At 31.6% G+C, this 12,918-nt stretch overlaps 1 protein-coding gene across 1 annotated transcript in view; it reads left to right on the forward strand.

Moving 5' to 3' along the window:
* Positions 1–12,918, forward strand: part of PHIP (PHIP subunit of CUL4-Ring ligase complex) — a 138,341-nt gene that overhangs the window by 45,205 nt on the left and 80,218 nt on the right. Inside the window, exons 8-15 of the mRNA XM_037039367.1 lie at positions 2,802–3,023; positions 3,277–3,377; positions 7,386–7,456; positions 9,392–9,492; positions 9,589–9,629; positions 10,361–10,459; positions 11,434–11,587; positions 11,993–12,127. Of these exons, the coding sequence (XP_036895262.1) occupies positions 2,802–3,023; positions 3,277–3,377; positions 7,386–7,456; positions 9,392–9,492; positions 9,589–9,629; positions 10,361–10,459; positions 11,434–11,587; positions 11,993–12,127 (924 nt within the window). The remainder of the gene's footprint in view (positions 1–2,801; positions 3,024–3,276; positions 3,378–7,385; positions 7,457–9,391; positions 9,493–9,588; positions 9,630–10,360; positions 10,460–11,433; positions 11,588–11,992; positions 12,128–12,918) is intronic.

The following is a 12,918-nucleotide window of genomic DNA, read 5'->3' on the forward strand; positions in this document are numbered from 1 at the left end:
TTTAAATATCTTAGTTGAATGTGAGATCATCTTTAGTTTCACATTCCCATAAAATAAATTAATGATCACAATTAATGATGCATGGTCTAGAAATTGCTTAAGGATGCCTTAGATTTGTTTGAAATTCTACTGGTTCTGGAGAGCCGGGGTGAGGGTGGCACATGATTCTAGCACACTACAGGATCATGGAAGAGGATAATGATGAGAGATTTCCTCGAAAGGATGAAGATTTTTCTCCTGCAATTTAATGTAAGAAAAGAGAGGTTAATTGGGATAATACACATTAGATGAAAATGTGCTTAGTGTTTTTTGGTGTTGGGTGTTTTGTTTTGTTTTGTTTTGTTTTTTACAGTATCATTTGCCTGAATAGAATACAATTATAAAGTAACATTAAATTTATGAGATTACTAAATAATGAGCTCAGTAAAACTATAGTGGGTCTTTTTGTTAGATTTTAGTTGGTAAAAAGTCACTCGAGGCTGATTTTTAGATACCAGGTTGCCACTGTTTCTTTCAGTAGAGTTTTGGTCAAAGGGCTGTAGGTTCCCCCACCCTCACCCCCACCCCGCCATTAACATGAAAAATATGTGAAATGCCTTCTACAATAGAATGTAAAGCGCAGAGTCTTAAAGCGCAGAGTCTTACTCAGATACATAAGAACAAATGAATTGTAGTAGCATTGTGATGTATATTGTGATGATATGTTTTTACTTTTTTATGCATTTTGTCTATTGGCATAATTTTAATTTTTGTTGTGAATATAAGCTAGAACCAGACATTGCCTTAATTAATTGAATGTGAATAAATTGACTTCATTTGTGGAATTCAGACAAATCAAGAGTTGAATGAATGCTTTAAAGCAATTTTTTAAAATTCAATAAATGCCTGATATATTCCCATGTGCCAGGTAAACCAGCTTCCTGTAAGTCATAGTTTAATATATCTCATTCACATCCCTTAAATAGTAGTGACATAATCCTCATTTCTTTAATTTTCCAAACAGCTCTTCCATTTGTCTCTTCTGATCTTTTCTATAATAATCTCAGTTTTCTCACTTATTCTTTCCTGCCTGCACTATTTTAATAATTTTCAACTGGTTTTCTACTTCATAGCCTAATTCACACTGATGTCAGGATGATCTTTGAAAAACATGTATCTGATCCTAATACTCTCCTGCTTGGTAATTTAAAAGTGGTCTAAATTATATACCGTATTTCTTTTCTTTCTAGAAGTTAGTTGTTTATTTCTTACTCTTTATTATATTTTTTCCATTGCTATTTAGTCCCCACCATTACAATTTCTTAATACTCTGTAAAATGTCCTTAATATTTTTTTCTTGACTTTATTCTGAGAATAAATATACTACCACCAACAAAAGTAGTGTAGGTAGATAGTCCATATATATAGCTTTTTACCATGTATTAGGCACTCCACCTTCATTTACTCAGTTTTTGCAAAAACCCCATGAGGTAGATACAAATAAGAAAACTGACACATAGGAAACCTGTGTAACTTGCTGAAGGGCAAGCATCTAAGAAGTAGTCATAGTAGGTCATGAACCCAGACATTGATTTTAGAGACTGTGCTCTAAGCTATTATGCTACATTTCCTCTTCATACATAAGACTGTCTAAAGATCACTGCTTCTGGTTTCCTTTCTAGATCTTACCTCTCTACCTCTTAGGAAAAAAAACAGTCTCCTCCCTTGTTTGGATCTCATCTGTATAGCTTTTAGGACATGTTATTGTATTTTCAGTCTTCTGCTTTGCTTCATAAGGACAGGAATACTGTGTCTTTGTATCTTATCCTTATATCTCCAAAGTTTTTGGTACGTGTGTAATTGCAAGGCAGGTGGATAAATGAATACATAAATCACCAAATTTTAAATGTGAGGGAGCCTTAGAGATCATCCAGTTTAACTTCCTTGTTTTATAATGAAGAGCCTGACATTAAATGAACATGACGGTAATACCAGATTTTAATGTGGGTAATTTACCAAAGTTAAATTCCATTACTAGTCTTTAGTGATTGGTGACCCATTATTTTGCTTCAGAGATCAATTAGAAGAATTGGTTTTATAGTTAATTGAGTGTGCTCTAGGTAGTGTTGGCAGAGTCTGGTTTAGGGTTATTCTATCAATACCATGTGACCAAATGATATGCTGTATCTGTTGTCAGTATGAAGCAGCCAACTTGTCTGTATCATTCAGTTTTGTAGGTCCTCTGAGTAATGTCAGGTACAGCAGTGCTTTCTTAAAAGAATTAGATTGGGAGGTTGTAAAGAATTTTAATGTATGTAATCTTTGAAACTTCTTGGTAAATTTTGAATCTGGGGACATGGATATCTGGGGTTAATGATAATATTCTTCACTTTTTTGTATATTTAAAACTTTTTAATAATAAAAATAGTGGAGTATAAGGAGATCTGAGAATAGAGTATTAGCTATAAGATCAATTGGGAAAACTAGAGAATTAAAAAACATAAAAATAAAGTCTAGAAATCCTAATCTCTACTTCGGCTATGTCATATTGGAATGTTTATTTGTACTGCAAATACACTACCTTTTACAGTGTCTCTTTATGTGCTTATTTTGCTGTTGCAGAGTAAACAAGTAATTTATATATTTTTATTAACTCCAGATGAAATTTTTAAAACTGGCTTTAGATTGCATTATATGTATGCTTAACTGAAGATCAATGATGGGAAACTTGTGCACATAAAGATGTGATTTCTTGATCTGTGGTAAGATTTGGAATTAAAATTTATAGAGTTAATTATGTTAATACTCATTCTTATTTTAAGGGTTCTGATGACTGTCTTGTGAAAATCTGGGCAACAGATGATGGGAGATTATTAGCTACTTTAAGAGGACATGCTGCTGAAATATCAGACATGGCTGTGAACTATGAGAATACCATGATAGCAGCTGGAAGTTGTGATAAAATGATCCGAGTCTGGTGTCTTCGAACATGTGCACCATTGGCTGTTCTTCAGGGTCACAGTGCATCTATAACATCACTACAGGTAGTTTTTTAAATCTTTTTGGTTATAATTTAAAGTACATTTTTTAAGAAATCACTTTTATAATTCATTGCATAAAGCCCACTAAAAGGAATATTTCTGCTTTCTTTATAAATATATGGCTTTAAATAACTTGGTAGTCATGACTTTCGTCAGTGTTGAGCATTTTCTAATTCTCTTGCTATTTGATAAAAATGAGTATATTATTTGCAGTGTGTCACTCTTTTAAGGATTTTTTTCTTTTATTGTTTTTCAGTTCTCACCATTGTGCAGTGGCTCCAAGAGATATCTGTCTTCTACTGGAGCAGATGGCACTATTTGTTTTTGGCTGTGGGATGCTGGAACCCTTAAAATAAAGTCAGTTGCTCTTTTATTTCACAGATGTAACATTAAAAGCATAAATGTGTTTAAATGGTTGAAGCTACAAAAGTTATAAAATAGTTGACAATAGAAATAAATTTCCTTTTTCTCCTTGGGTAAATAACAAAATCATTTTGGCTCTTCATTTTTATGCTTTCTTTTTCTTGCTTCAAAGAAAGTTATCTCATGTTAACATGTTTGTTTGTTTTTTCTCTTATCCTTATCGTAGCCCTAGCTCTTTCCTTCAGACAGCTCTTTCCTGTCTTACTACTACTCATTTCTGTGTGCTACATAGTTTTATCCGAATAGATCCTTTGAGAATGTAATCTTATAGTTCCTAAGGCTGTTCTTTAGAATAATTGTAATTATTTCTATTACCGCATCTATGAACTTTAGATTTCATTGTAGATCCAAGGAAACTTAGGAAAACAGAATCATTAAATTTTCACTAAACTACGTGAAGGTAGGTAAATGTAGCCTCCCCCTTGGAGGTTTTTGCATTTTGTGCTTTCACTTAAATTATCTCTGTTTATCAAAACAAGTGGGCTGGACAGTTATTATCTTTTGATGAAGGACACTGAGGCAAATAAAGGTTTAATGACTTTCCCATAGTTAAAACAGTTTTTAAAAATTGGCAAGGCCAGGACTAGAACACTTCTTGCCCCTTGGTCCTGGGATGTCTGTGCCATGCCACTAGGGAGAGGAAGTGCTCTGATTACTCCATAGACAGTCTGTGAACGGAGAGGTACTGCAGCTAGTGTGTCTGCAGTGTTGGCCGTCTCTGTGCTCTCTGAATAGAAAGTAATATAGATTAGGAAGTTACGTCAGTGATGATCTCCTTTGCTTATAAATTATCAACACAAATTGAGTTTAATAAATAATTGATGTAAGTCAATGTTCTTTAAAACAGTACCGTTTAAGTAAACTTCATGTGTATGAACATTCCTGGAGCGTGCCTTTTATGGAAGGACATGAGGGGGCCATTGCAGCTTGAGTAACAAAAAAAGGATTGTAATCAGAGACATGCTCTTTGGAGAAAGCAAATTGACTTCACTTTAGTTTTATTCCTAATATTTAGAATGTTACTTTCTGTAGACATTTAGATAAAAGTTGAAATATTTTATTTATATATGGACAGTAGCAGTAGTTAATTGTTGTTTTCCTTTGTGTATTTTTTACCTCCTTATGGACCTGATTAGGATACCTTTGTCTTTTTATTCCTGTTTTGTTTTTGCAGAGAAGAAAAGTGATTAGCAATTTTAAAATTAGCATAGGAATAAAAATGGCTTTACAAAATTAAACACTTTGTGCCTCTTGAAGATTACATTGCTAAATATAGTAATATATATCTCTATACTTGGAAAGTGAGTAATTACATATAAATGATTTCTTTTTCAGAACATTTATGTAGATTTAACCATAAACTCACTATCTTAATTTTTCACATAATATTTAAAAAATTAGACATGAGTCGGGAAATGTATATAATTTTTTAACAGCTTACCACAGCCATTTTTAATAATTTTAGTAGTTGCATTATATTCCATGGAGTTGTTCTATATTTTGCTTAGTGATTTTTCTGTTTTGGACATACATGTTTTTCTAGTTGTTTTTATAATTAGTATTGTTCTTTGATAATTTTTTCTTGAAAACATTTAAGCTACGGAAATATTAAAATGAAATAGGAGTTCCTTAAATAGGGACACCTGTTTTCTTTTCTGCATTACACATAGTTGATAACTGCCAAAAAATTTTGACAGGACTTAAATTACCTTATTTATGTCAAAGACACTTTAATTACTAATGAAAGGCAAATTGTATTACAGTATCATCCTGTTTTTGTATGAGAGACTTCAACACCTCTCTGCATTAATTGAAAGAATCAGTTTGATCACTAAATGAAACTTGTTCTGGAAAACCAAATCTCTTGATAAATTCACTTTATTATATATAAGGTTTATGTGTATGGTAACAACTCCTTTTTGGAAAGATGCTGCTTCTTAGGTTAGTAGTCTGAGTGGTTGGGTGACTTGGAAGCTGGCTCAAGAGATCTAAGAGTAGGAAGAAGTTGTCGGAGCATATGTAGAATAGATGTAAGGAGAGAATTAGAATTGTAAATATGCAGATAATCATAATGATATCCAATTTTTATCAAGCACTTAGTCTGCCAAACTAGTTCCAAGCACCTTACATTTTTTATCTCATTAATCTTTATGACAACTCTATGAAGAAGGTATATTATTATCTTTAGGACAAAGGGGAAGAAAACTGAGGGCAGATACTGGAAGTATGCTGTCGGAATCCACTTTTAACCACTGTGCCAAACTAAATAGCAGTTATTCATTGTTGTAGTGTGTAGAACCGGTTGAACCTAATTAAACTACTAATAATACTAATATTTATTGTGTGTGCTGAGCACAGTAATAGGCACTTTATGTGGATTATATTCATTTATTCATTTATTATATTCATTTATATTCATTTACTCTGCAACTCTGAGATACAGTGTTTTTACTCCCATTTTACATATGAAGAGCCTGAGGTACAGAAATGTTAACTGGCCTAAGGTCAAAAACCTGAGTAAGTAGCAGAGCTGGGAATTGAATTCAGTCTGAGTCCAAGGCCTGCTTTAAAATAGTTCCTCAGATATGTACTTCAAAATAAATTATCTCTACCAGCTTATCTGTTTTTTCCCTTAAAAATTAAAGCCTATTTAAATTGCAGTCTATATGATTATTTGCATATTCTGGTTATGAATTCCAACTTAATGGTAGTTTGCCATTTACATGACTGATTGTGCCAAAAAATTAACAAAAATGTAGAGCTATCAATAAACTTAAGAAAACTGTAGCTCATTATTTTTCTTTATAATTTCAGATTAATGTACTTAAATTATAATTCCTTTAATTTTACTCTGACAAATTTAGGTTTTAAGAGTGCTTTAATAACTTACAGTTTCTCTGAATTGCATCATGCTTTCTGAGAGCTTGTGGATATTAAGAAAAATACTATAAATGTCAATTCAAAAAATTTATTTTAAAAATTTAACAACTATATTTTGTTGTGTTCTATATCAGTAAGAAAACTATTGTTCGGAATATAAAATTGATAGATTAGAATTTTTTTCTCCCTAAAAATATTACAAAATTGAAACCACTCTGTATTAGAACACTGTAAATGGTAAAAGTTGTACAGTGTACTCTGGTTGAGGTCAGAGGCTCCATTTTTGAAATTTTTTACTAATTTGAAAAACTAGGTCAAAATGTGTGTTAAATAGAACTTTAAATGTAATCACTGTATTGGAGCATTACAAATACATTGTACCATATTGGAGCTGGTATGTAAAATCTGTAATTTTTTTCTTAATATGGTTGATTATAACATTAACACTATACACTTAATAGTAATTAGATATTTAACACAGTTATATAATTAATGTAAGTATATTTGCATGTCACCTATTTTCTATCGATCACTATTTTGAATGAACATAGTTGATTTGAGTTGAATAATCTTAAGATTTTTACAAGAATAAATGTAAGATTCTTAGTTTTTGGAGTCTTATAAGTCATTAGGTGCTAAACAAGGGAGCTATTAATAAGGTTTGATATTGAGAAACTTTAGTTATTGGTGGTGTACATACACCACAGAGTCCACACCTATTTTACTAGTGTATTCATATTTACAAATGACTGATTTGTATTTTTGCATTGGTATTTTATCAAAAACTGAGAAACTGTTAAATTTGATTAGGTATGACAACTGGCTTTGGGATTGTTTTATGTGTAGATTGTTGTATAATCAGGAGCTCCTACAAAGTCTGTACATAGAGTTTCCACAAGATCTGATCATGACGCATAATGATTTCAAACTTGTTTTTAGGAAGGTAGCCATCTGTTGCTTCTTATTTAATTCTGTCCTTCTGTGATTATTTTTTAAAACAGTGATTTCTGGCGTTGCTATTTACTTTGAGATATTTTTAATTGTTTATTTTTTGTTTTATAGTCCAAGGCCTGCAAAATTTACAGAGCGCCCTCGGCCCGGAGTTCAAATGATCTGTTCTTCTTTTAGTGCTGGTAAGATTTTTTTTTTTCTTAATTTTCTGCTTAAAGTTGCACATTAGAATCTTTTTCTTTTTCTGGATATTATACAGGATGGGGCAAAAAAAACATATATACTTGTTTGTATGGAAAATAGTACAATAATTAACAAATAGTAATACAATAATAAATTCCATTTCACATACGACTGTAAACCTAGTTTTTCTTCACTTTGTATTTTCAAAGGCAGTTATGTGCTTGAGGTAAGCTCTACCCTAGAAAGTTTTCTTGCACCAAGTAATTTGTGTGCAAAATGGTCAAAAGACAATGTGACCCATGAAAAAAAGCTTTTGATGTACACAGTGTACGTATGTTGTATGTAAAGACACAGAACCTGTATTTTAGAGGTGGTAGAGCTGTTGATTATATGCCAGAATTTTCATGGATTAAATAGATTTGTTAAGGCACAGGAAATGAAAATGGGACATTCTATGATAAAGATACCTCCAAGGTCCCTGACTTCATTTACAGTACTGTCATGGACTGAATGTTTTTGTCCTTCCCACCCACTTGTTGACATCCTGCTCTCAGACTTCTCAGCCTCCAGAGCTGTGAGAACTAGGTGTCTATTCTGTTTGGTTTTTCTGTTTTTGTTTTTGTTTTTTTTTTTAGAGAGAGAAAGAGAAGAAAGAAAGCTAGCTTATAGTAGAACACAAAATTTTGGAAAATATTTACTCTTGTAATGTAAATCACATTTTTACATATGCCAGAAGATAAAAATTAATTTAATAATGTTTGAACTTTGCTAGAGTTTAGATGATATACTCACATGACTATTTTTCTTTAAGAAGATTATAATGTTCTGGTAAGAGAATATTTTCAAATTTTACTCTGTTAAGGAATGAATCATTGAGTAGTTATCTTGCTGGAAGAAAGGTATTTTAAATCTGTTTTATATTTCCATGGATTTTGGAGTTATCCCGTGGCTAAGTAGCAACTTTGGTTGATATTTGTACAACTTTATTAATTATTTTGTTCAATTTTTTATTTCCTCTTTAAAAATTAGCTGTATAACAGTGCTGACATTCAAATTAAGTTTTGAGTTTATGCAGCATTTTGATGGGTATTAGAGTCTTTTAAAACAAATTATGAGCAGCAGAATTGAATCGATGAGATAATGAAATAAAACATGAATAGATTTAACAGTTAATGTTTCTAGTACCTGTTATTTTCACATTTATTTCCAGTTTTACTTTACCTTTTCATTTCATAATTGTGGATAGCAATAGTGCCTGTGGTAAGTGATTGTAAACTGATGACATGAATCTATTTTTGCCATACTAATATCCAAACATTCTCAGTTTCTAACTTTTAGATTTCTACTGTTACTTCCATGATGACAAATTTTTCTTCTAGTAATAACATAAATGTAGGCACTGCACATGTGTTCAAAGTACAAGGACAGAGTAAATTGAATATACAAACTACTGTAATGGAAGATAGAATGTATGTGTTACAAGACAAAGTCTTAGTGAGACTTTAGAGGAAAGCCGGGCTCATTTGATTGCAGAACTTGTGAAGACAACTTACTGAAGGAATTGGGCCCTAAAAGTTTGATAGAATTTTAATAGGTGGGAAATGGGGTAAGAGGGATTTCAGCAGTTAAAAGGCATGTTTTCTAGTGAGGATAACTGTTAATTTTAACATAAGGTTATGCAATTACAGTGAAATTATTTGTGAATCAAAGCTTTACTGATGTATATATTGAAAGTTCATCTTAGTCAAAGCTCTGTTAGCAAACTTTTGTATTAAATTTAGGTTAGATATATTTAAGATAAATAGGAATAGTTTTAGAGTAAAAGTATTACTCATTCAGTATATATTGTGATAATGTTGTTTGCACTAAATTATCCATTTTTTAGAGATTTTGAGATTGTGTTGTACTGATAAATGTTTACTGTTCTTCTTCAGGTGGAATGTTTCTGGCCACAGGAAGCACAGATCATATTATTAGGGTTTATTTTTTTGGCTCAGGTCAGCCAGAGAAAATATCAGAATTGGAGTTTCATACTGTAAGTATTGGTAAAATGCATTAGATGAGAACAATTTAAATGTGTCTAACAGTTTATCTTCAGGATCTTCTTTTTTTTTTATCTGTTTATGTATAGGACAAAGTTGACAGTATCCAGTTTTCCAACACTAGTAACAGGTAAAAGTTATTTTTCTTAAATTTAATTCTAATTTTAAGAGTTATAAAATAAAGACAGTTTTTATAGTCAGATTTTTATTAGATTTGTATACAACTCAACCACCTAAAAGAAAAATCTTGACCAGTTACACTGAAATGTGAATATAGTCTTCACATGAAACATGTCTTATGTTTTATTTGTAATAATGTTAGTTTATTTGGCCATTTTTAATAATAAGGACTTTTGTCCAACCTACATATTTCCTTTATACATCAAAGTAAAGGGAAACTTTTAGTAAACATTAGAAACGTATTACAGTGTAATATATGAGGCATAACTGGTTTTCCCATATTCTTATTTTAAAATGAAAGACAGGTATTTCTAAGATCTTTAAATAGAACAAGTCAAGGTCATCAATATTGAGAGGAAAGTCAGTATTTTTCCATGGAATATGTCAAGTCTATTTCTAAGGTAGTAAATAGTGGTCCTGAAACCCTTTTGAATGTTATTTTGAGACCTAGCCATGCATATTAGAATATGTGTGTATAAAATTTTAAAAACCTACAGTGTTTTAGAAGTTCTTAGTTTTGCAGTGAATATCTGATAGAGTAATTTTAACTGGATTAGAATGCTGTTTAAGTAAAGATGAGTTCTGTCTTCTTGAGCATTTAAAAAAAAACAACTCTTGGAAAGTACATTTCAGTAAAATGTGTGATTTTTTTCTTTTGGGGGTGGGCTGCTTTTAATGCAGATTTGTAAGTGGGAGTCGTGATGGGACAGCACGTATTTGGCAATTTAAACGAAGAGAATGGAAGAGCATTTTATTGGATATGGCTACTCGTCCAGCAGGGTAAGAGATCAAATTTGAAATACAAAAATACAGATAGATCATTTAATGTATGCTGTAAACAGGTTGGTATGACTCTCAAGCCTATAAAAGTATGCATATTGTAGTCCATGTTAAAATGATCCCTGTATGACTGGAGGTGCTTCTGGAGAATGCAAGGCTTTGATTTTTTGAAGTGATTTTTGCAATACATGAGAAGACTGCTGCATTTATGTATTTCTCTTTTCAGTTCAGTTTTGTTAAGGTAGTAAGAGTAGTGTGAGAATAGTTGTCAGTTTCACTACTTTTTTAAAAAGCCAGGACATCTTACAATGTTTTATCTATCACAGAGAGATGATGTGGTATATCCAGTGGTTTTCTTCTTGTAACTGTTATTTTGGTTTTAATGTTTTATATATTTTTTTTCTATTGGTATTGTGTATAGTAGTTTCAGATGGGAGAACAAAGCAGTTAGTGGGGACGATAGTAAGAATTAAAACACAGGTGGGTATACACAAGGCTTGCAGGCTGAATCCAGCCCACTACCTTGTTTTATTTGGCTGGGCACCTTTTTTTCTACATGGCAGCAGTGCCAAGCTTCTTGCCCCTAGTTAAGGAGTAGTTACATTCGTCTTCCTAAAATTACATTCAGCCTTTTGAAGGCAACTCTGAGGCTCATGTGGCCCCTGGTTAAAATGAGTTTGACGCCCCTGTGATAAAAGATGGAGAGTAGCATGAGAGTTCCTGGGTCCAGATAGAGTTAAAGCAGTGTTATTTATTCAAAGTCATTTTTAAGGGCTTAAGAGTGCTAAAATCCTGGGTTTGCTGACTCAGTGCAGTGATTTCTGCCATCATCCTATGTTTATTCAAGTTATTCTTAACTGTTAAGTGATAATTATGTTAATATAAATTATATGAGAAGATATTTGATTTTTGTCAACACTTGTATTTTAATAAATAATGTCAGTGTAAACAACTACTGCCTCCATGACTTTCAGCCAAAACCTTCAAGGAATAGAAGATAAAATCACAAAGATGAAAGTAACTATGGTGGCATGGGATCGACATGACAACACAGTTATAACTGCAGTTAATAACATGACTCTGAAAGTTTGGAATTCTTACACGGGTCAACTAATTCATGTCTTGATGGTGAGAAAAAAGATTAATTTTATTTGGTATTGAAGCTGTTTGTAGAATAAAGCCATTGTGTTAGCTAAAATCTCTAATTTGTGAGATGGATAAAACACTTTTGCCAGAGATTGGAAATAATTTTAAAATGTAGTTAAATGGGTTTGGCTTTAGAAATACAGATTCTTGGGGTTTTTTTAGCATGTTAGGGCTACATCAGTAGTATTGTCAGGTTTTACTAAATGATAGCAAAGTCCTAGACAGTGATAGTTAGCTCAACTTCATAATTATATATTGATATATGAAGATTTTTTGCCACTTTAATAGGTCTTAAAACTTAGATTCTCAAAATGCTTCTATATCGGTGTTTGATTAAATTTTCTTTTCTAATATTTATAATTTATTGCTACTTCAAAAATATTTCAGGGTCATGAAGATGAAGTATTTGTTCTTGAGCCACATCCATTTGACCCAAGAGTTCTCTTTTCTGCTGGTCATGATGGAAACGTCATAGTATGGGATCTGGCAAGAGGAGTCAAAATTCGATCCTATTTTAATATGGTAATTATCAGTCTCTTCATAGCTATTCAAGATTTGGGGACTTCTTAAGTCAGGTGCTCTGCATATCACAAAGGAAATCCATTTATGAACATGTTTTGACATTATTTTGATTTGTTTCAAAAAGTTGCTTATTCCACACTTAAATTTATATGCTAAATTTAAAATAAAATTGTGCATATTACAATACATGAATTTGTTATAACTAAGTTAGTTTTTAGAATAGTTTTAACAGTGAAGCTTTGATGAGAAACTCACAGGTGTGAAGATATATTATAGATAAGACAAATTGGGAAAACTATGTGGAGGAATTATAAATAAATACTTATATTGTTGTACTTTACCAATAGTTCCGTAGTACAACAGAATTTAATTAAAATACCTATTTTAAAATTAAAGCCAAAGAATCAGTCATTCTTGCCTTTTATGAAGTTACGGTATATTACATATTTTTGGAATTAAGCACTTTGTCCTCCATATTTTGCTAGTTATGTAGATTTTTAGTATATTTTGCTGAGTATTTGAATTGCAGTGGTTTAATATCACAAACACCTTATTCTGCAGTGTTTCCATTCCTCTCTAACCACTGTTTACAGTACTTCTTAAATATGACTGTTTAGTTACATGTTTTTACTCTGTTTCCTATATATCACTGATACCTTTCAGCAAAGAAAACAAAAAAAATGTATTTCTACTGTTTTGATATTTTTAGATTGTTTTAAAAATCAAGGATGGAAATCTTTGGTAATGTATTATAAAACAATAAATTAATAGTGTGTGGTCAGAATTACTTT

The sequence above is a fragment of the Sturnira hondurensis genome, unplaced genomic scaffold (assembly GCF_014824575.4).
Source record: "Sturnira hondurensis isolate 20B ecotype Veracruz unplaced genomic scaffold, ASM1482457v3 Scaffold0025370, whole genome shotgun sequence".
NCBI lineage: Eukaryota > Metazoa > Chordata > Mammalia > Chiroptera > Phyllostomidae > Sturnira > Sturnira hondurensis.